The 23,253-nt window shown below is 32.5% G+C and overlaps 2 protein-coding genes across 10 annotated transcripts in view; one reads left to right on the forward strand and one right to left on the reverse strand.

The window, feature by feature from the left end:
- The first annotated feature begins 2,695 nt into the window (after positions 1 to 2,695).
- On the forward strand, positions 2,696 to 9,889 carry LOC107427087 (protein ECERIFERUM 16). Of its 5 annotated transcripts, none has more exons than XM_060820517.1 (6): positions 2,696 to 2,937; positions 3,629 to 3,678; positions 5,611 to 6,097; positions 6,584 to 6,696; positions 7,720 to 7,824; positions 8,838 to 9,889. In XM_060820517.1, exons 3-6 carry the CDS (start codon positions 5,701 to 5,703, stop codon positions 9,474 to 9,476), a joined length of 1,254 nt encoding a protein of 417 aa, XP_060676500.1. In that variant the 5' UTR covers positions 2,696 to 2,937; positions 3,629 to 3,678; positions 5,611 to 5,700; the 3' UTR covers positions 9,477 to 9,889. The 5 variants fall into 5 exon arrangements, with proteins under 5 accessions (XP_060676500.1, XP_060676499.1, XP_015892917.2 ...); XM_060820516.1 differs by lacking the exon at positions 3,629 to 3,678 and adding an exon at positions 4,126 to 4,158; XM_016037431.4 differs by lacking the exon at positions 3,629 to 3,678 and adding an exon at positions 8,799 to 8,824 and having other exon boundaries at positions 8,873 to 9,889.
- A 2,924-nt stretch (positions 9,890 to 12,813) lies between these two features.
- The window catches only part of LOC107427093 (serine/threonine-protein kinase TOR), a 33,214-nt gene continuing 22,774 nt past the window's right edge, over positions 12,814 to 23,253 (reverse strand). For 2 of the 5 annotated variants that reach the window (XM_025077731.3, XM_025077729.3), the window contains exons 38-57: positions 22,252 to 22,392; positions 21,655 to 21,783; positions 21,346 to 21,556; positions 21,054 to 21,268; positions 20,502 to 20,708; positions 18,687 to 18,800; positions 18,399 to 18,602; positions 18,168 to 18,248; positions 17,125 to 17,199; positions 16,962 to 17,028; positions 16,713 to 16,873; positions 16,358 to 16,531; positions 16,105 to 16,233; positions 15,925 to 16,008; positions 15,422 to 15,483; positions 15,273 to 15,345; positions 15,062 to 15,196; positions 13,603 to 13,776; positions 13,256 to 13,521; positions 12,814 to 13,095 (exon numbers count right to left, since the gene is read on the reverse strand). In XM_025077731.3, the coding sequence (XP_024933499.1) occupies positions 13,077 to 13,095; positions 13,256 to 13,521; positions 13,603 to 13,776; positions 15,062 to 15,196; positions 15,273 to 15,345; positions 15,422 to 15,483; positions 15,925 to 16,008; positions 16,105 to 16,233; positions 16,358 to 16,531; positions 16,713 to 16,873; positions 16,962 to 17,028; positions 17,125 to 17,199; positions 18,168 to 18,248; positions 18,399 to 18,602; positions 18,687 to 18,800; positions 20,502 to 20,708; positions 21,054 to 21,268; positions 21,346 to 21,556; positions 21,655 to 21,783; positions 22,252 to 22,392 (2,721 nt within the window). In that variant the 3' untranslated portion in view covers positions 12,814 to 13,076. Of the gene's footprint in view, positions 13,096 to 13,255; positions 13,522 to 13,602; positions 13,777 to 15,061; positions 15,197 to 15,272; positions 15,346 to 15,421; positions 15,484 to 15,924; positions 16,009 to 16,104; positions 16,234 to 16,357; positions 16,532 to 16,712; positions 16,874 to 16,961; positions 17,029 to 17,124; positions 17,200 to 18,167; positions 18,249 to 18,398; positions 18,603 to 18,686; positions 18,801 to 20,501; positions 20,709 to 21,053; positions 21,269 to 21,345; positions 21,557 to 21,654; positions 21,784 to 22,251; positions 22,393 to 23,253 lie in introns of those variants that run through there. The other 3 variants (XM_016037438.4, XM_016037436.4, XR_007243197.2) reach the window with 2 other exon arrangements.

Below are 23,253 nucleotides of genomic sequence, written 5' to 3' on the forward strand. Positions count from 1 at the left end.
AAGTGATATTCCCATGCGGAATCCCTACAGGGAAATGAGAGAACATGATATGTAAATTGTTTCCTTTAGGTCTTAAAGAGGTAGCACTGAGTTGGTTTCATTGATTTTCCCCTAAATTTGTTGACTTGTTTAGTGAACTATGCAACAATAATGTACATGCAAATGTGAAAAATCATGAAATTTTGAAGCATGTATCGAAGGCATATGCTCTTGTCATATCTATGGGATTAAACTGTATTGATGAAACCTAAGGTTAATTTGGCTGCACTTTTGAAATTGTTGAGAATGAAAATAGAAGGACATATGTTGTAAACTTTAATCCTTTTAATAATGATGCTTCACGCAGTTGTCAATTATTTGAAACTCTAGGTTTGTTGTGTAGTCATGCTCGAGGGGTTTTTGTTGTAAAAACATCAATGAAATACCAAACCAATATATATTGAAAAGGTGCACTAAAAATGTAAAAGAAGGAATGATATATGATCGTGTTAGGATATCTGATACAGAAGATAAGTCTACTCAAATTGTACATTTAAGTGGGTTAAATCATATAATCACCTTTTTGATAAAAGTTCCATGACCCCAGAATATACAAAAATTATTAAGGGAAGATTAGGAGAAGCATTGATGTTGGTTGAAAGAGAAATGACAAAGTTGCATGTGAATGATGATCTTGACAATTGAATGTGATTGGTGATCTTGACAAATTAAGTCATGAGTCATCATAAATTGGTTTAGTTAAGGTTATCACTGTTTAACCAATATTGGATCTCCATGTATCAGAAGGAAAGGTTTAACAAACGCCAGATTAAAGAATCATTTGAAAAGGTTAAAAAAAAAAAAAAATACTAAAAACTAAAGGCAGCAAAAAAGAAAATTGGTGTCGGGTTAAGTTTTTATTTCTTTCAAGTTTTACATATTTGTATTATTATTATTATTATTATTTTTTTTTATGGATTATATATTTGTGTCGTTGAAGTTATTTTAAGAACGCGATGGAATATATCCTTTATATATTTTTCTGTTCTTACATAGGAAAAAGAGGACAGAAAATTATGGAACGCTTGAACCTCAATCATTCCCTCAGCCACCAAATGTATCAGGTTCTTTTTATCCCATTCAACAGTCTGGGATGCACCTTGCACTTACAATCAAAATCAAGTATGAAAAAAATTTAATTATATGCATATTTATTTATTTATTTTTTGTACTATCACTTTACCAATACATTGAATTTTCATTTTGTGTAATACGTACAGGATAATTCAGTCGGTGCAACTAGCCAATTTAAAATAAAAAATAAAAAAAATAAAAAAAAAGAAGAAGCCAATTTTGTCAAAACCAGTTAGCCTCATCTCATATATATATATATATATATATATATATATTACCTATATGCATATATTATATGTATATTGTAAAATACAAATGCAATCTTTCTCCTTTGAACTCAACTAATTTTATATTATATGTATATTGTAAAATACAAATGCAATCTTTCTCCTTTGAACTCAACTAATTTTTTACTTAGCTAAGTACAGGTAGCCTCTCTTAAATGGAATGATGATCTCTTCCACTACAAATTTATATTTTTAATTTCTTCACAATTTTACCAAAAACATTTATAATTTACATTGAAATTTCTGTAATTTTTATTAAATTTTCAAATTTATATCAAAATTTCTGCTAAATTTATTTTTAAAATTTTTTAATTAAAAATTAATAAATATTATTGATATATAAATGTTTACCTGTTCATTATTTTTTATTATGATAAATTTAATATTTTCATAAAACTTAAAAGAAGATATAAATTACAATATAAATATAAATATAAATATGCATGTCAAATAAATTATAAATATTATAAATATGTGCAAGAAATATATTATTTACAAATGTAGTTGAATGTGCTGATGAATTGTTTCTGAAATGTCATCAAATAGTATTTCGTGGATAAAATTTAAAAAATCAATATTGATAAAAATATCAAGAATTTAAAATATAAAAATATAGAAAAGTATTAAATATTAATAAAAATTTTATAAAAAATAATAAAAATTGTTGAAATTTAATTTTAAAAAATAAAAATTTTAATTGAATTTTAAGATTAAATTAATTAATTAATTTTATAATTGACTATAAAATTATAAAAATAATGAATAAATTTTATATTTTTCTTAGTTAATAATGCACAGTAAAAATTAATAATCATAAATATATTATTATCAATAAAAAATATAGAAAAACAAAAATTACATATTTGATAAAAAATATTTATTAATTAAGATATATAAAATAATTATTATAATTATATTATATGTATAAAATACCATTTCAATATATATGTAATTTTTTTACGGTTAAAAATTATGGCAATTATGGATTTGTTTTTTTTATTTTAAAATGTAAAATATAAGATATAATTATTCAAAAGTATATATTTTGGATAATTTTATATGTAATTATTAATATGTCATATATTAATTAGTTTTTCAAAATTTAAAAAAAAAAAAAAACGTCACCGATTAACTAAAAAAATCCAAATATTTAAGCGGGAAAAAAATTTTTAAGTGGCAGAGAAAAAAAATAACCCATTAAGTTAGGAAAAATTGATTTGACTGTTCAAAAATCCACATAAACTATTTTTTACCACTTTTTAACAATAATAATAATTAAAAAAAAAAAAAAAAAGGGATTACGTAGAGGTTGGACTACCTGATTTTTATTTTTCCACTACGAACATTCAAGCCAACCTTCGCCGGGCAGACCAAGCTTCATGTTTCACGGCCACACCCTCTTCACCTGCGACATTCAGCTGATTCTCTGTTTCTCTTACACTTCTCGCTCTCGCTCTGCCTCTTTCTCTCCGATTCAAAAGCTCTTTAACGTCTCTGATTCACTCTGCAGCCGTGAGGTTTTGGAATCGAAGGCCATGTAAGGGCTTAAATTGTTTTGCTTCCAATTTGCTTTGATATTTTGGTTTCTTGTTAATTAACTCTACAAGTAAGAATTGGTTTCTGGGTTAATTAACCCAAAAAAGTGGGTTAAGTAACTTTACAATTAATTGCTTTGATAATCTGGTTTCTGGGTTGCTCAAAACTTCTTGTGCTATGTAGGTGTTGCTTGGTTTAAGCATTTCTGTGCTATTAGCTTGAGAGTTTTGATGTATCAATCACTTGGCTATTAGCTAATTAATCCAGTGATGTATCATTCACTTGGTTATTAGCTAATTAATCCAGAAAATTGGACTTGTTTTGTTTTCAGTGAATTTGTCCGCTGCTAGTTTGGGAAAAAGTCCAATTTGGTCTCCGGTTTTTGAAGATATGTTGGATATGTTATCGAATATAGTTTTTGGTTGGTAACTTGCAATTAAATAATTAATCACAGCCTTTGATATAATTTGGGATTTAGATTTCAATATGATGTGGATATTATATATATATATATATATATATATTGTAGGATCAAAAATCATTCATGATGTTTACTTGTTATGAGTTTCTTTCTTTGTTCAGTAGGACACTAAGATGTAGTGTACAATGACTTGAAGTTTTAGATTGTGGAGCGGTTTCCCTTGCTGTTTCTCAGTAAGAAATTTATTGATTGCCCTTTTTCCCATTTGCAGTGGAAATTTTTCAAAGATAGATTACAGAACAGATGTCAGTGCCTACACAGGTGGCAGATGGTTTTAAATCCTGAACAAGTGCCAATAATTGTCTTTATTATTTTGAAATTCCTAAGAACTATCTATAGAAAAGCTTTTTTATTTTTTGAGTACCAAAGTTATCAGTACCTCTAGAAGAATGAGTAATTAATTATTTTTATGTCATGTACAAGAGTACTATGTTCTTTGTTACAATTGATGTAAATAGGCCACTGGCAGATCAAGGTCCCTTTGACATTTTCTTGTTCAAGGTTGGTGTTTAATTTTTGGAACCTGTGAGATCGCCTGAGTTTCTTTTGTCTGGAGAACTTTCATTGTTTTTTCTTTTTGGCTTTCTATGCTGTTATTCTGTTGATTTGGTGACAAAAGGTTAATAATTTCTTCTGACATTCACTGAAAGTGTAAACGGATGGTGTATATTTGTTGAGTGTTTCTGGCAATCCTTTTATTTCTTGCAGTTATTGGGAAAGGAATGGTGGGATATTTTTGAGGTTTGTCCTTTCCTACTCCATGACACATGTATTTCCTATTTTATGTTGCATTTCAGAAATGTGATGCTGCATTTAGTTGCCATACTAGTTATGGTGTGCGGTGAACTGCTATTTGTAGTAACACTAGAAGTTTAGTATAAAGTGGCAGTAATTGGTGCAACGTCAAATCTCGTAATCCATAAAACTATTTTGTCTGAAATAATTTTCAGATTTCTTGCTTCCTCACCATAAATTTTGGTCAGATACTTGAAATCTGTGCCCCAAGAATATGACAAGTGAGAATTTTTCTTTCTGCAATCTATGATAACTTATTTAGACCTATTTAATTGTTGGTGAGACTGTAATCGCAAAGAATCTTTTTAGTTTTCCTTTACTGATTCTAATAGGTTATGATTATCTTAGTCGAATTTAGATGGTTTATTTGGGAGGCAGTGCTTCTTTTCTTCGTTTGTTTGTTCTTTTCCCACTGTTATATGCATTAGTCTGACTTTGCTTATAGGATGTTCTAGTCGTACAGATTATAATGATAATATACTTTAACAAGAATGCTGCTAGAAGGAAATATGTCAAAATAATATAAAAATGAATTTTGATTATACTATTTGTAATTTGTGTCCTTTGAAAATTTATTAAAGTATCTGCATTTTGAGAAGGGATGTTTCTGCTGGTTTACTCAGTCAATCAAACTCTTCACAGATACACGTTTATTTTGATCATGGAGCTGGCATTTAGTGCATTGCATGTAATTTTGCCATGGCTAAAGTATTTTTGTCCTCTCTTATTCTTTTCCATCTCACCCTTCACATATATGTGTTTGTCTGTCAAAAAATGCATGAAACATTATTATTAATTTGCTGTTATTATTATCTTCAAAAAGTTGGATACTCATATATTCCTCCCAATTCTACATCTGAATGCTGTTAAGGGTATGATTGCCTGACACTCCAATTACATGGAAAAACTTGACAAAAACGAACAAATCCAATACTTGGACACATTTCCACACCTAAAAACTGCATCTTAGTTTGCACAATGTAGATGAGAATTGATCCTAAGATCCAACTCCACCTTGTCTGTTGACCACATGACTAGGTCCAGGGTTACAGTTGGTCTTTTTCTGTTTTCGCATTATTCCAGGATGATACTAGAAATAGAAGCAAGTCTTGGTTTGACCTTCCTTCCTTCTTCCTGTTACGCTTCCTGATTTTGCAAAGAAGTTCTTGGTATCATCAAAAGGGGCATTAGAAAGATTAAAAAATTAATATCTATCTGTAAAATCTTAATCTGGTTGAAATGATTTTCTTCTCTTTTATGGTATTAAAAAATTTGTTTGGCCATAAAGCATTTTGTTCCTTTCCGGCTACTTTAGGCTGGCAGTTTGTTAGTTTAAAAAATAAAAAATAAAAAAATTTAGTACTAAAAGGACGGCCCTAATTGTTTTTCGTTTTCTAGTCCTTGTGAAGGGTTGCAGACAAGAAAAATCCAGAAGTAACTGTGCTTGATTGGAATGTGAAGTGGAGGAGTGTGGCTTTTTGTCTGATTATGATGGATGAGAAGGCTTTTGCAAAATCAAAGAGAGCCCATCTTCAGCAACATAGTAAAAAGCATCATCTCAATCAAAAATCCAAAGCCCCATCAGGTGCTGCTAATGAAAATGGAAAGAAACCTTTGGGTTTTGGCAAACAAGTTAAAGAGAAACAACCTCTTCAATCTCAGTCTCATATTTCAGCACTGCCTTCAAATTGGGATCGCTATGGAGATGAAAACGATTCTGCTTCAGAAGATCCTTCGGCAAGTAGTGTGAATCAACCCCACTACGATATTGTTCTGCCAAAGAGTAAAGGCGGAGATTATCGTCACTTGATTATTGAGGCACAGTCTCATGCCCAGTCAGATCTTTGTTTGGATACCTATCCTTCTCTAGGGGATCTTTTGCCTGGTATATTGTTGCTTTCATTGTGATTATCAGTTTTTGTTATCTATTATTATATTGTGGGGATTATTAATTTATTTAGTTCACATAGAAAAAGGGTAAATTCATTGTATTTTGATAATTAAAGTTGCCTCATATTGCCAGTCCCACAGGTGATGATACACAGTGACAAATTGTACTTTATGTTTATATCAATGGTTGGTAATTTTATTTTATTTTATTTTATTTTTTAACAAACGATGGTGGGTAATTCATGGTCAAGGTTATTGCTTATATTAATGGTGGCTAATTCTTTTTTTTTTTTTTTTTTTTTTTTTTTTTAACGACAATGGTGGATAATGTTTTTTTGTTTATGTTAGTGGCAGATAATTGATACTCAAGATTATTTTGCCTGTTTTCTGGAACTTTACCATTGATTTTGATTTATGTTATAAATGCTGCTTGTTTAAATTTGGAGGTCTTGCTGTTAATTTTTCATTCACTATTCCACAGAGGATTTCAACCAGGCAGTTGGCTCTCTGCTTTCGGTGAAGGCAGAGGGTATTTTATCGTGGATTGGAGATGATAATTTTCTTTTGGAGGATAAGAAAGCTGCATATCATGAGGTACTATATTGTACCTGGTCTATTATTTACTCAAAGTTGCTGCTGTTATAGAATTCTGTAGATTCAAGGCATGAAATCATTATACATATGAAAAAATTTTACCTTGTTTTCTTTTGTGGAGCTCTGCAATTCCCATCTAATTACATCTAAGAATTTTTGTACTTTTTCTATTTGTACATGTGCTCTGCACTTCTACTATGATATTGTGATTGTGGGTTTGACATGTTCACTATAAGTTATAATGATAAAAGTTTAAGGTTAGAGTACCAGTACCTCTAGTAGAGTTCTAGGTATTACTACAAGGGACCATAGGTATCACACATGGGGCATACTGAGCTGAAGGCAAAGCTATTTTTCTGAGCTGAAGGCAAAGTTATTTTTCTTTCTTTGCTGAAAAATTCTCATCTCTCTCGTTTTTGTTCATAAGCTAAAAGGTACATGAACCAGCAGATACATAATCAGTCCAGTTGAATTCACATACCTAATGTGTCTAGATGCCTTGTTAAATTACATACATCATGCCAATGCAGAGCATATTATAGTTAACATTCCCTTTGTAGTTCAAGTTTCAATTATATTTTGAGTTTTTGACATAATCATGCACTAAATAACGTTGCAGGTGGATTGCCTATCTAAGGGCACTGTCTTCATTAAGCAACCTAGCTTAGAAAGTAACTTTTTTGAACCTGAGAATGTATATGCAACAAATTATTGTAAATTGATTATACTTGGTTAAAAAAATTTAGTAAAATATTTCTTCTGATGTATTATTGGGAGTAAGGAAACTTATGATTCCATTGGAGTATAATAAGTGCTCCAAAATTGCCTGGGTTTAGTAGCAAGTTGTAGAAAAGAAAAGTGATACTTTTTGTATGCACTATTTCAATAAACTATGCATTTCTTCCATTCACTGCTTTATTGTAGATTTGTTACTGTTAGAACCACTTTAATTTTGTCTTCTAATTGTTCTTTGGTTTTTTCCTGCACCTTCGTATCCTTCTACTGGGATGAATTTCTATTCAGGCACCATTCCTCTCCTTGAATTTGCATGCTATTGCAGATCAACTTGCAGAGATAGACTTATCACAGAGACTTTTCATAGAAGCAGAATTATTGCCAACAGATCTGGTATGTATAATGTTTTGGTTTCACATTTGTTTTGCCATGTTATAATTTTTCATAACTCAAGTAATAAGTGTTAGAATATATTGCAGAATTTATGGTGCAGTGCACGTATATATGTTGAATTTTGTCTGTTTTAAATACTCTTGATAGCTTTTATTTGGCTTTTCAATGTAGCTATAAGTGTGGCTAGTGGGTTTAGCTGTTAATTTAGGCACGTCCAGTGGTACAGGGATTTGGGGGTTTTATCATGGGTTGTCTTGGCTTGGTTTTAAGGTTATAAAAATCTGTGGTTGAAATGAATTCTAATGGAGTTCTGTTAGGGTGGAGTATGGAATTCCCCCATCATCATCGATCATCCTGTTTACATGTAGGAGAGCATTGCAGGAGCTTGGTTGCTTTCTAATAGTTGGAAGGTTGTTCTTACGTACTCAGTTTAGGAATGCAACAAGGTTAGTGATGCTTTGGCAAATTAAATTTGGATGTGATTTGGGAAAAAATGGCTGAGTCCACTTGAAGTCCTGTGTTTAGTGGTTATTAGCGGTTCGGAATCAGAACTGATTTAGGAGTATTTCCATTTTGTTCCCCATCCACAACAATTTGACCAAATCTTTAAGCCAGCCTTGAGTTTCTTGAAGTGACCAAACTCAAGGCGAGATTATGTGGCTTTTGCCACTTGAGGGAAGACTAGTTTTTGCTGGTTCTTAGTTTCTTACTTTCCATTCTTTGCTTAGTTTTTCTATAACACTGAAGTGGTACAAAATCCTCAAGTGTAATTAACAAATAGAAAATAATTATACGTTGTTTGGATTACTCCTACCAGGCTTGCCTTTTGTCATGCATCTCCTGCCAAGTCCAGTAAGAACATAATTGATGAACTTTACTACATATATGAGCACCTCAGCACCCACAAAATATCACTTCACTTACATGTCTACAAGTCAATGTCTGTTGATTTTAAAGTTCTATGCATGCTATAGACAGAAGCGAGCAGTAATCAGAAATATGTCCATTTGCAGGCAAATCGTGATGATGAAGCTGTCAGAGTAACATCTGAAGAACTAAGCTTTGGTAACATTTCCGATAAGGTTGAGATTACAGACCAAACTACCGAGGTTTCATCATCTGCCACCATCATTGATCTTCCAGACCACCCCTCGTCAATCCAGGAGTCTATTTCAGTGGATCATGTTGATATTGATTCGAGGCAAGTTGGCGAGTCTGATCATCAAAGTAGATTTTCAAATTCCATTGCACAATCCGGCGCTAACTCCTTTGTAGACCCAGACAATCAACTTTCAAGATTTGAGGCAGCAACCGCAGAGGCAGAACTAGATATGCTTCTTAACTCGTTTAGCAAGACTCTTGTTCTTGATTCCTCAGTCTCTAGATCTACTGAAACTCTTCCTGCACAAGAAGCAGCTGAAATGTCTCTGTTTGAAGCTCCAAGAAGAGGTCCAAATTCATTGCCATCCAGTACTGGCAACCTGGATGATGCCCTTGATGATTTACTCGAGGAGACATCCAGTTTGATGAACCAAAGTCGTTTAACTCACCCTGAAGGGGAAGTAGCTGTTCGTTCCATTGAATCTTCTTCTAATTCTGGAAGCAAATCTAAAGTACTAGATGATTTCGACTCTTGGTTGAATACAATTTGAATTTGCAAGCTATAAATCATTAAAGAGTAGATTGATCGATGTTCCAATGAAGTAGATATGTAACTGGTTGATGCCTAGCAAACATGCATTTGTTAGTCACAGATGAAATACGCTGAAGCATCTTTTCCTCTCCAACTGTTGGCAAACTTCTGGCACTACTCCTTTGAGAGAATGGAGTGTCAAACTGCTCAAACCTTTGTTTAAAGCTGTTCCTCGTTCATTTCCAAAGGAAAAACTCGGCCTTGCGTTTAGGTTTCCAAAATTGTTCTCTTTTCTCTGCAGAAATAATGTTTTTTTTCCCTCTTTTTTTTTATTTTTCCTCATTGAGGAGGGTGTTAAGCGTACTCTCTTTAAAATACCACGAGTCCTATGAAAATTTGTTAATGGAGATATCTGGAAATGTAGTTTTGAGACTTCTGGAATCAACTACGAAGCACATGCATAGCTCTTAATATAATTTTTGCTTGCCAGCGTTTTAATGTCCCAAACTTATCAAATGGAAAGTCTACCAAAGAAGTTACCATGTACTGTTGGAATTCTCGTTAAGAAAAAAGAGTTGTTTCAAGTATTATTTAATATTTTTCAAGTTAGTTGAAACATTGTGTTTGGTGGGGTACTGAATTAATAAAACTAGTTATGGTGTGCCTAAGAGTGGCAATCATAATGGTGTGCCTATCCATAAGAGTGGCAATCATATGGTGTGCCTATGGAACCCACTTCTAATGGGTGGCGATTCACCATTAAACGGGAATCACGGCGGAGGCAGGCAAAGATGCTTTATCCTTGGGTGAGTATAGGGAATGCGCTCCCAGTATTACATATTAATTTACATTTTTATACATTTATATATATTTTTTATTTAAATAATATTTATATATATTTTTAATTTAAATAATATTTATATTGATATATGATATTGTTGTTCATAAAAAAATAATAATAATAATAATAATAAATTTATTTGTTTTTATCGGATTAGAGCATTAATAGCTATTTTAATTTTCAATAAGAATTACTCCCAACTTGAACTTTTGATTTAAACTTCAATTTTCAAACTTTTAACTTTTAACCAAATAAAAATTTATGCTATCAACTCAATCAGTACTTTATTGGTAAAATAATAAATTTATTAATAAATATATATATATATATATATATATATATATATATAGTAAAAATATATTTTTGCAGCAAATAATATATATTTTTTAAAAAAGTTTATTAAATAAAATTTAAAAAAATGGGGAGACGGGGTTTCACATCCCCTCCACACACACAATAACACAATAAACATGGTATGGAGTAGGGATGAAAAAATAAAAAATTAACGGGTAGGGAAGGGTACAAGAAAGGGCCGTCCGGTTTACAGTCCAAAGTCAATTTATTTTATTTTCAGTTCTTCTGTGATGTGTGTAGGGGTAAAAGGGCATTTGTCTGTAAAAAAAACCATCACACGAAGCATTGGAGTGGTTATCTCTCCTCTTGTAAAGGACTGTCAATTGCATGAGCGGAATTAGAAATTTTTTCCAGGGAGGCCAACTTATGAAAGTAATAGCATCGGATTTGGAGACACATATAATTGACTGTAAAAAGAAAAATTAACCAATTATCAAAGCCTACCTTGATATTTTATTTTTATATACGTGAAAACTATATATTTCCAATTTTTAAAATGGTAGAAATCCATACTCTTATAAGATTAGTGAAGTTCTAATTATCACAAAAATAAACAAATAAATAATAAAACATAGAAATTAAATTTGTGTTCTATAGATATGTCTATTTTGTAATAGCTATACAATGTAGATTGAAATATTGATAACTCCTCATTTTTCTTTCTTTTTTTCTTTTTCTTTTTTTTTTTGTTTAAGTAATACTATATTAAGTTTTTCTTTAATAATAAATGGTAAAAGAGCAATGTATTTATAATTAATAACTAACATGGAAAAGAATAATAGAGATTGGTTAATACTTTTTGATTTATTTCATTATTTATTTTATCATTTCTTTGCTTACTATAAATATGAATGCTTTTTATAATTACTGGTTTGTTTTGGTAATAATAATTATTGTTATTAGCTGTTAGGAGAAAAACAAATACATTTTAATGATAATTTTGTTAAAGTTATTTGTGGGTAAAAAAGATAATTGAATGTTTTATAATTATGGAATTTATTACCAAAATATATTAATTGTGATCTGAGTTGTAATATGTTTGGGTAACTATCATGTAATTTTAGCAAAGTTATATGATTTGTGGGGCCACAAGGTGATAAAGTATACATATTATATTCAAAAGTAAGAAAACTAATAATATGATATTCAATTATCGATGACGAGGAGAAGCTATATTTTGCATTCGCGACAACAACAACAACAACAAAACACTAGTGTCTAGGTGGTTGGAGTTGTGTTTTTATTTTTTATCTAAATATATGTATTTACATTATCTGTAGTTAGTAGGTAAAGTTTGTTAGATAACTAAACATCAAATTAAATACATAAAATTTATACACTAAATTGAATACAATTCTAAGTTGTGTTAATTTTTTGTTTATATATATATATATATACATATTTTCTTTAAGTTTATAGTTGTTTAAAATGTTTTTTTTTTTAATTTTTTTTAATGAAAGTTTAAAATGTTTAACAAATTATCATAACCATTAAACAAATTACAAACAATTAGGTAAAAAAAATGAAAAAAATAGCTACATTATCTAACCGGTTATATTTTGCGATTTGCTCTTTTCTTATATGTATATATATATATATATATTTTAAATCCTTTTCTACTGTATATATATATATATATATATTTTTTTTTTTTATTCCCTGAATTTTTTTACTTTCATAACTTTAATGGACGTTGGAGGTATAGCTTAAAGCATGTTTAACAAAATTCTATAAAATACATTGTGTTTTTCTAATGTTTAACAAAATTCTATAAAATACACTATTTTGTCGCTTGGCAGTTACTTTTGAGCCCGTAATGTTTTTCTCACTCGTAGCCGCATTTGAAACTGTAAATAAATAAATATCCGTAATGTTAAGCAGATTTTAATATGTTGTTCAGGCACATTTAAGAACTAAGAAATACAAGTATAGCTGAATGAAAATTAAATTGAAAAAGTCTATTTATCTATTTGTTGATTACTTTAAACAGTCTGTACAAGCAAATTTTATTTTTCAATTATTTATAAATCGTGCAGAAGAAAAACTATTTACAAATAAGATGAAACAGTCTCCTTTTTAGCTGTTAATCAACCAAATGTTATTTAATTCACTTTTAAAGTGATTTATTGCATTAACATATGACTAATAAAACACGAAATCCTTGAGCAAAAAGGAAAAACACTATACTTTTAATTTGGGTGTGAAACGAGAGATGAATCCTCCACATCTTTCAGCCAGGTTGTACATGGGAAAATATGAATCGAGAGCATAAATTATGTGACATCAAACAACATCATATAATGATTGGCTATGGATAAATATGTACAATAATAATTACAATGAAACACGAACAAACTACAGAGTTTCCGTGATGGCTCGCAGCTATATACAAATTATATACACTGTACAGAAGTCCTCGGCTTTTTACCAAAATGGACACCACCTGAAAGCAAAAAATGATAAAAAAAAAAATTAAACAAACTAGCTGGCTGTGTATGGATAACTATTATAAATGCACATATTGATCATGCTTGTCAGTTGCATCCATGCTAAAGTAGAACATGAAGACTTGCATAAAAATGAGTGGATTAGTTGCATCATACCCAACATAATTTTGGCACAAATTTTCAGATGACATAGCTTGGTTGATCAACTTTTGAACTTGCAGCTTAACAGATAAACCATGATCAACTTCACGAGTATCACCAGAGATTAAGGTGTTGTGATCTATGGCGGGTTGAATAGAACTCGTCGACACAGAGGAGCCAGTGGAAAAATCACGACCAGTAAGTTTATTGCTCATCCGAGCCATGACAACAACAGCTCGCTCATTCAAGACCTCATTAGCATCACCAAGTTGATTAACAGCCTATACAGATCCAAGAAGATAATGTAAACATTTTCACTAAATGGCATCATCAAATCAAAGTCCAAAATGATAAAGTCTGACCTGAAGAAGTTCCCTTTCACGGGCACCCCGTTGAGGATGTGGAAGTTCTCTATTGGCAGCAGGCTCTTCAGCATTTACAACAGCAGCAACATGAGTGCTTGATAGCATAGACATTTGTGGAACTTCATTAAAGTTGAAAAGACGCCAATTTATGAGAGGATCATGAACAAAAGCCTGAGAAAAGAAGTTGGAGCTAAGAGTAAAATAAATTGAATCCAGCCATTATCCATCCTAGTTTAAAAAATATCATTGCATTCATGTGGCTATCTTAACTTCTAACTTCCAAGTTTATGAGCTACGGCACACTCAAAAAAGTGTCCACATGGAATGCACTTAAGCATGTATATATTGTACATATATATACATAGGAAATCAAGACAGAAGATATAAATATAAATACAAATAATCAAAAATATAAATACAGACAAAAAAAAAAAAAAAAAGAAGAAGAAAATGATAAAACTTGCAAAAATCTCAAACCATAAAAATATAAGGATGAATATATACAAACAATTTTTGATATGGCATGTGTAACAAGCCATTAAAGGAAGATCCTAGCCTTTCAGTTCTATCCGGCAGAATACCTTTTAAATCATGACCAAATTTTACTCATATAAGAGTATCCATTGAGACTCGTATATCTCCAGCAGTATTGCACAACATCCATAGTGTAATATGCTTCAACATCCAACAATGTTTAAGATATTTTCATCTGAATGGTAAAGGTCAATTTTAAACTCAAATTTGAAATAAAATCTCTGAGCAAGTTTTGAAATTTTTTTCTTTTTAAATTGTCCCTCCCCAGTTCCAGTTTCCTGTTTGTGTGCTCTCCGTCCCCCCTTCCCTCCCCACTCCCTTCCTCTCCCCTCCCTCCTTTTCCTCTTTGATCTCTTTTCATCTATAGTCCAGATGAGTCATGATTGCCAGTGGGACCGGACAGTGGCAGATCATTGGAGCTTGCATCCATAGCTAGCACAGGCAGCCACACAAGCAACCAAAAACAGATAGACAAGCAAAAAGGTGAAATGCAAAGGGAGAGAGTGAACGACCTAAGCCATAGAGGAGAGAGAGCTCTCAAAGTGAGTGTACGGACCATCATCCATGGGAGCCAAAGATTAGACAAGAGAGGATGAAAGAGGAGGGGGAAGGCACACGTGCTATAGTGGGTTCTAGTGTAAACAATGAGGGTGATTCTTTTTTCTTTCTTATTTTTTCTTTTTTATTTTTTTATATATATTTTTAAAATGGGTTAATAAGATAACAACACAAATTTAGGGCTTATCACTGCATATTCAAATGTAAAATCAAACAAAATGCTTAGACTTAGTTATTTAGTCAAATTAGAAGTTAAGGTTTACTTATGTCTAATTAGATTAAGATGAAAAAAATAAACACAACCTAAGTCATGTTCACAAATCTTACTACGACAGAAAATAAACAAACCAATTTGAATCCATACCTCCATCATGGCCATAACACTATCTTTATTTGATCGAAGAACTTGCATCACATTTTCACAAGTTGAACGGAAATTGCCTTCAATGCCACTAACTTCCATAGCTTTCACAAGCATCCTAGTCAAGCGGAATGGAACCTGCATTATGAATTATAGAATAAGGGAACAATTTGGAAAGTAAACATAACTCATGTAGCATTTGCCCTCTATCTACCTTCTCAGGGAACTTCTCACGATTCATAGAAGCCTCAAAGCAGTCTCCAAAATCAATGTGCAAGATCTTCCCACTGCAAAACAAATTAAAAATAAGAAATGCTGTAAAGATGTGATATTTTTACCCCTGCTTCCTTCCATCTGACATACCTAGACCGATGCAGCATTAGATTGCTTGGGTGCCGATCACCTAAGCCAAGAAGGTAACCAACCTGAACATACAGAAAATCATCTTCAGCCTTAGATATTCAAAAAAGACAATTAACAATTAAAAAATAAATAAAACAACACCCACACTTAAGGTTCAGTTGACATTTTGCAAGTGTTGACATGAATGTCAGAATGTGGCACAAGTGCCTACTGTACTGATATGGATAATATTATCAAAAAGAATATAAATTTTAAAAGAAGAAGGGGGGGGGGGGGGGACAAAGTACAAACATATATATATATATATATATATGGTTTCAATTTCAAAAAGATGATTTATCTTGATATTGGAAAATCCTTTGCAACGTGTCTTATTCTAAAAATTAAATGTGCATAAAATGAGCTATAGATTTTAATTCTTTAGCAAAGAGGCGAAACGGATACAGCAGGACCTAAATATTCAGAGAAGAAAAAATAAATATATGAGACAAGAAAACATGTACCATGCTCATGACAGCTAAACTTCTAGTATAATTCGTCCTCCTCTCCAGCCATACTTCAGAAGTGCGACTTTTCAACCAAAGAACCTATAGAAACCAGCTTTAGCAACCTTGGGATAACATATTCAAGAAAGATGACAAAAAGAATTGGAAAAACAACATGCATTTGGTAGCAATAGATACCTTGGCAAGGTCATTTCCTTCCGTATTATGAAGAGCATATTCAAAAACTTCCACTTTTGCTATGAGTGGTAAATGGTCATAATCTGGAGCAAAACCAAGCATTAATTTGTTTTCTTGATTCAGAGTAATCTGCAACCATAAAGCACTTTTCTGTAAGCTATAATTGCAGCTACTCAGCCGTCCAACCCACTCACAGAAACACAAAAAAGAGAGAGAAAACAAAACGTAAGCATCCAGTAGAAATGAACAAAACCTTTCTCGCATCCCTGTACTCCCGAATTAGGTAGTGGAGGGTGTCGCAGTTTGGGACCCAACCAATTAATCCACTGTTTGGAGACAGCGGAATAACATCATATCGCTCAATGGACAAATCCTTTTCTGCAGTTTTTCTAGAATTTTCCAGTAGAGTATTGACCAAGCCAAAAAGCTAGAAGGACATTTTGAAAATAAGTCAGAATACAATGAAACGAGAAAGTAAATATACATATATGTATATATTTGTAATTTGAAAAAGAAGTAGTTATTACAGAAACAAGTTGCACCTAGCAATTCAACATACAGTATAAAATCTGTACATTAAAACTTTTTGAGTAGACAGAAGAAACTACCTGCATGACACGTTCATCCTGGCGCAGATCTTCATGGCCCTTCAGTAAAAAGGCATAATCCTCACCATCGCTTCCAAGAATTGTCAATTTCCTGGGTCGTTGTTTAGATGTTATGACAACAAGCTGGCGTGCAAACGATGCAATGGTCACCACTGGTGATTCTGAAATATGAATTCATTACATATTTTAGTGTGGCCATTCATATGTAATACCAGAGCAACATCACTAAACTATATGCTTAAAGTTTACCTGCACGATATGTCCCAGGAACAGCGAGCTCCAAATTCTGACATTCTAACAACTCTGGAGAGACAGACTAGTTTGCATACATGGATAAAATTCAATCCCACAGTAACATGATGGTAAGAGTTAAATAAAAGAACGAATAAGATAAAAAAAAATATCTCCTTACCTCCAGGTCCAAGGTAGTAAGACTTTGAAGCTGCTTATCAATACGTCTAAATACATGGTAATAAAGATCCCATGCCTGATCAAAGTAGAATTCAAACGATTACCACGAAGAGGCATAACAACAAAAAAGCAAAAATTAGATCTCATAGCTGGGCAGAGAGGCAGAGAAAATGGTATAAATCCAGTGAATTCACATATGCCAAACCATACAAAGTGAAATTTTGAGAAAGTGCAATTAACTGGAGTAAAGTCATTTACAACATAAGCAGTTAGAGCTGGGTGAAAAGCAAGCTACTTAAGCCGTTGTCGTATTCTGTGCACGGAGCAACAACATTATGATAAACATGTCTTTTACCACGAAACAGAATTTAATAGGTTAAAATTCATATATATTGTCATTAATCTTAATAATATAACAACTTGAATCCTTAAGACAAGAAAACAGGAGCAAGATATAATTATCGATATGCATGGTGTACAGTTTCATGATTATAATGTTCGATCACATGGATGATATATTCTTTGACACACAAAAAAGAGATACATATACATATATATATATATATATATATTTTTTTTTTGGGGGGGGGGGGGGGGGAGGGGGGGGTAGAGAGAGAGAGAGAGAGAGAGAGAGAGAGAGAGGATTTGAGAACTCGATTATTATTCCTAAAGGTGGTTGTGTAGCTAAAATAGCGCACCGGTCAAGAAATGATCAAATCTTAATTAAGCAGCGATTCTAGAAGTTGCATTAAAGGTTCTTCAAATCTTAATTATGAAATAGCAAGCCAAGCATTTAACATAATAACTAAGGACCGAAAATTGCAAGCTCTTCTCATGGTCTTATATGAATCTATAGGCAAGAATAAATCAATCAACTTCATCATGATCTATGTACGTGTTACGAGGACTCAGCATTGAACTTCTGAGTACACAGTACGGGATTCAGATATGTGTGAGACTTGACTTCACGCACCTCAGACATGTCTATCACCACTACTTATAGGTTAACAAAACCACACAGATTGCTCTTGACAGTTTCTATACCTGAGTAAGTTCAGCATCCTTCCCAGTTCTCTTATATTTCATACAACATTCATAGGCCTCAAGCAATTCACGTTGATATGCCTGAGACACACATCAAGGAAAAAAATCTCAGAAGCTTGACAAGATCGTGAATAACAATTTTGCAAGAATACTCCAAAAAATTCCCAGATTGAACACAAAATAAGTGCTATAATTACATAGAAAAAATGCAACATGAATTGGTTATAAAACCTCAATGAATGCTCTCTCCTTTATTGTGGTATTGGTCCTCATAGCCCCTTCTTCAAGCATATCATGCAATGGCTCTAACACCTTAAGCATCCCTTCAATGTTATGTTCACCAAAATATAAACGACTTGCTTCTTCTAGCCCTTCATGCCACATTTCATGCCAAAGTATTGCAACCCTGATTAGTTCCTGGGATACAAGTTGTGCCTGTCCAGAAAAGGAACATAAATATAAGATTAGAATATAGAAAAAAAATACATGATTGACACTAAATTTACAACTTTATTTCACCTGGTCAACAAGTACACCACTATGTTGCCGTACTTTATTAACCACTTCTTCAGCTGCAGCCTTTCTCAAATTACTAATTGATTTACAAGCAACAAGGAGAGGGTACATAAGAGCCTGTGAAAAGAAAGTGTTTTAGTAGATGCGGAAGTTTAAAGAAAGATAATGTATTGGAATCTTTACACCATGATCAGTAACAAGTGTTAAAAACTAACTCAAAAGTGCTTTCTTAAGACTGAAATTAATAACACTAGCAAAAACTGCGATCACACAGCAGATAAACACAAGACAGGTTTAAACTCAGGAACAGACCATGAACAACAAAAACAAAAACAAACATTTATGAAACCCTCACACCAAAAACATAGCAAAATTAGAAAAACCCATCAAGATTTCCATGGTGAATTCTTCAGTTAAGAAAAAGGGAGGGGAAAAAAAAAAAAAAAGAATTATAAACAATGCAAGGAAATATTTTTATGCAAAATCCTCCATTAAAATACAAGAAATTGGCCAGCCGAAGGAGTCATCATAATCAATGAGGATCAAACTTTAACTCTCCAATACCACAGGCTGTCATCAAGAAATCGAGTTCTTTTTCAAATAAAGTGTCTCTCCTAAACATAATAGTATAAGATCTCAAAATTAATTTTTGAAAAGAAAACGCATAAGCGATTACATATAGTCTTTTTATGGTGCGGATATCTGCAAGTTTTTAACGCGGATACACATTAGGCAACATGCCGCCTGAAAAGAAGTGTCAAGCAACATGTTACCTCATACGTATTTTAACGTGCAGATGTCCACACCATAGAAAAATGATATATATATATATATATATATATATAGGGAAATTTTCTACTAGGCAAATAGAGCTCAGGTTATCCTAAGTGACACACGCATATCCTTCTCTAGATTTGCATGTTTCACTCAAGAAATCTTGAGCTCCATCACACAGGAGAATAGAACTCTATATATATATATATATATACAGTTTTACATACTACTTAATTTGGTACCCTAGATAGTTAAAGAGTTTCAACTGATAATAAAAAACGGAGTTTCTAATAAGCCAGCCAAAAAAAAAAAAAAAAAAAAAACAAAAAGGGGAAATCATGAAATGTAGCATGCTTTGTCTAACAAACAAATAAGCAACAAATGGCGTAAGCTTTATACATTAAGCACCCCAAAAAAAAAAAAAAAAGAACCAATAATTTTCAAGAATCCTAAGCCTTTGTTTGGATGTGAGATTTTGCTAGATGAAAGGGAAAAAAGTGGAAGCATTTCATTTTATTACAAAAATAAAAAAATAATAAAAATAAGGAAAAAAAAAATTTCAGTTTCCCATAGAAATAAGTGAGAAAAATGAAAATCTCTTCATCTCTCTGGTCTCACGTGCAGTCACCCACCCCTACCTTTCCTTTTCTCATCTCCTACTACTAGCCTTCCTCTGCTAGCTCATTCTCCTCCTCTACACTAGGACCTTCTCTTTAGTCCCTTGCTGTATCATTTCCTCTCCAATACTTCGCTCCAATACTCCATGGTTAAGCAATCAGAATGAAAATTTTTCACTGCCTATCATTCACAACTATTGCCTTAATTTGAAGGATCCAATTTACTTTCCTCTTACATTTCCTTTTAAGAACCAAACCAGATATAAATTTATATTATTTCGTTTCAATATTCTATTTACCACTCTCCTCACCTCTTTCTAAAAACCAAACATAGCCTAAATTTCCAATGATCAATAATAATCCACTAATGACCCACAGATATTATATCTTAAAAACCAAACAAGAGAAAAAACCAACAAACTCAAACCTGGGGATGACTTTGTCCAATCCGCACCAAAAGTGACTGTATGAGTTCCCTCACAGCACGATTATTAGAGTGTATCCTAGCAATTATTTGAGGTAAAACAACCAGCCATGTGTTGATATTGACAAGTGCAAATCCTCTCTGTAGTGCTATTTGGACTTCTACAGTTGCTCCGTGATTAAACCACAATGTGAGCAGACGAAGAATATCCTGAAGCACAATCCACAGAGTAGAAATAAAGGAATGATGTTGAAAGTGCAGAATAGATCAAAGAAATATTTGCAATAAAAATAAATTGGACTCAAGATTCAAAATGCATGCATCAGATTGACATCTAGAAAAGTAAATTTTATGTCATCTATTCTCTCAATGAAACTGAAAAACAAGAACAGTAGTTTCAAAACCAACATTTCATGAGCATAGAGCAAGTAATTTTACAAAGCAAAGGAATTAAGAGTTAAACTTGAGTCTAGTAAGTCCCCCTATCGACCAAAATTTGATGCAAGCTAGAATAGGAATGCTAGGAGGCAATCTGTAATATCCAATGCTGTTTACCTGTAAACTATCATCGACACCTTTAGCATTTGCTGCGCATGCTATTGAATGAAAATATCCAGAGACTGCTGCAACAACATATTGTGCTGCCACATCAGGATAGCCTCTTACAGTATAATGAGACATCACTGCTGTGTTGAACAATGCCCATGTATGCCATGCCTTTGCCCATTTATTTGCACACTGAGTAGCTTTCCCAAATGCAGTGACGATCTCTGCACAAAGAGAAGTTTAGATGAAAAATAAAGAGATTCAAAGATAATCTGAAAATTGAGTACTAATTACGACCTACCTTTTATAGAATCATCATCCAATCCAGGAAACAGAGCCCACTGCCAAGTTCCAAGTCTTAGATAGACACGAGCAAGAAGAGGAACACTTGAACTGCTACCACTCATTAAGCCAGTTGGTGCCATTTGTTGACTACTTGGTGAATTTTCAAGCTCTATAGTCAAATTCTGGAACAGTGATTTAGCAGCCACACAAATATGTGGTGAGAAGGTCTGAAAACTTGATAATACTAGTCTTAAGCTCGTGCTCATTCTTTCAACACACACAAAAAATAAAATAAAAAATAAAATAAAAAAGAATCAAATTATACCTGCAGCCTAGCAAATGCTTCTTTGCGCTTGAGATCCTCCCCAAGGCACCACTGATACTTTAAGTATGCAAGCATTACTTGTGGAGGCCCATGGTACCGCACGCATTCGTGAGATGTTTCAGGGTCATACTGCATACAACCAACAAAATATTTGCCAAGCTACTATCAGTCCCAAAATCTTAAGTTATTAGGAAGTGGATCCAACTATATATATCAAGCCAAATATAACAAAAACTTGATACTCCTCATGCAGAGGCCTGCACAATGCACATTTTATACCCCACCTTAAGTGTAAGCCCACAATATTAAAATTGAATTTAGACCTTACACGAGCAGCACAGTAATAACATAAATGGGGTTACCAACATTCCAGGATGACCAAATTGAGAATCTTACCATGTTATATTAATATTATTCTAAAATGCTTAAGCTATTAAGAAGTTGCCCTAACTGAGCATATGAAAAACACAACATAATCTGCAATATTGAATATTATAATATAAACAAGAGTGTGCATGCACACACACACACATATATATATAAGAAAAGCCATCCCTTTGTCAGCATCCTTCATTGGGATAAGCATGAATCACTAACCTGTAGGAGTTTGATTAAAGTTGACTTAGCCTGACTAATCCGCCCACTTTTCCGGCAAAGGGAAGCAAACTTGAGCCAGGTTTCAAGGTCTTCTGTAGGAGGTAGAACAAGTGCTCTAACAGCCAAAATCGCTTGCCAAACCTATACATCCAAGCATGACCAAGATTAGAGAGAGATAAAAAACGAGAACTTAACGCATCAAAAAGCCTAAAAGAATCAGCCTTTCCCTATAATCCATTTTTGCACATTTTCATTCTCATGTCAGATTTGGTCATTACAAGTAAAACATGCTAGTGCCAATGTTTGAATAAAACCGAAAAAATATGAAAAGAATAACGTATAACAAAGTATTTGTTTCACATTATTTCTAGTCTTTTCATCAGAATTAATCATGCATTTGGCTTGCTAAGCAATCAAAAGCTTATACTGGTTATAGCATACAGCTACATGAACAAGCACTTAAAGATAAAACATGAACATTAATCAATTAAATTCAAAGTCCAAGGTGCCTAAACTTGACAACCAAAAACAGAAACCACAAATGGTTTACCTTTTGGATAAACTTAATTTCAGTCTGTACCCATTTTATCACAAATTTTAAAGAAACCTTGAAACTCATTTTGTCAAGTAAACCTTCTTGATCTCAGCCAATCAAGCAAGCATTAACAAAGAATAATCTAAGCTAGCAACAGAAAAAACCACAATCATCCAAAATATTGCATATCAAGACTTAAAAGACTATGCATGTGATGTCACATCAATACTGAAAATTCCAAATTTGCAAGTATTTAATCCGTATAATTGGCCACACCATACCACTTAGAAAACAACAACAATTTTTTTGACATGTACAACAGTACAAGATTACGAATATTACGGAAAATGGCACCTTCCAGCTGGGTTAGCAATAATATTCATAAAATCTAACTTTATAGTGGTAAAAATTGCTCACTTCCACTGCAAAGGAAGCAAGCAATAATCAACCAAACAACTTTAGCATAG

This window comes from Ziziphus jujuba, chromosome 9 (assembly GCF_031755915.1).
Source record: "Ziziphus jujuba cultivar Dongzao chromosome 9, ASM3175591v1".
NCBI lineage: Eukaryota > Viridiplantae > Streptophyta > Magnoliopsida > Rosales > Rhamnaceae > Ziziphus > Ziziphus jujuba.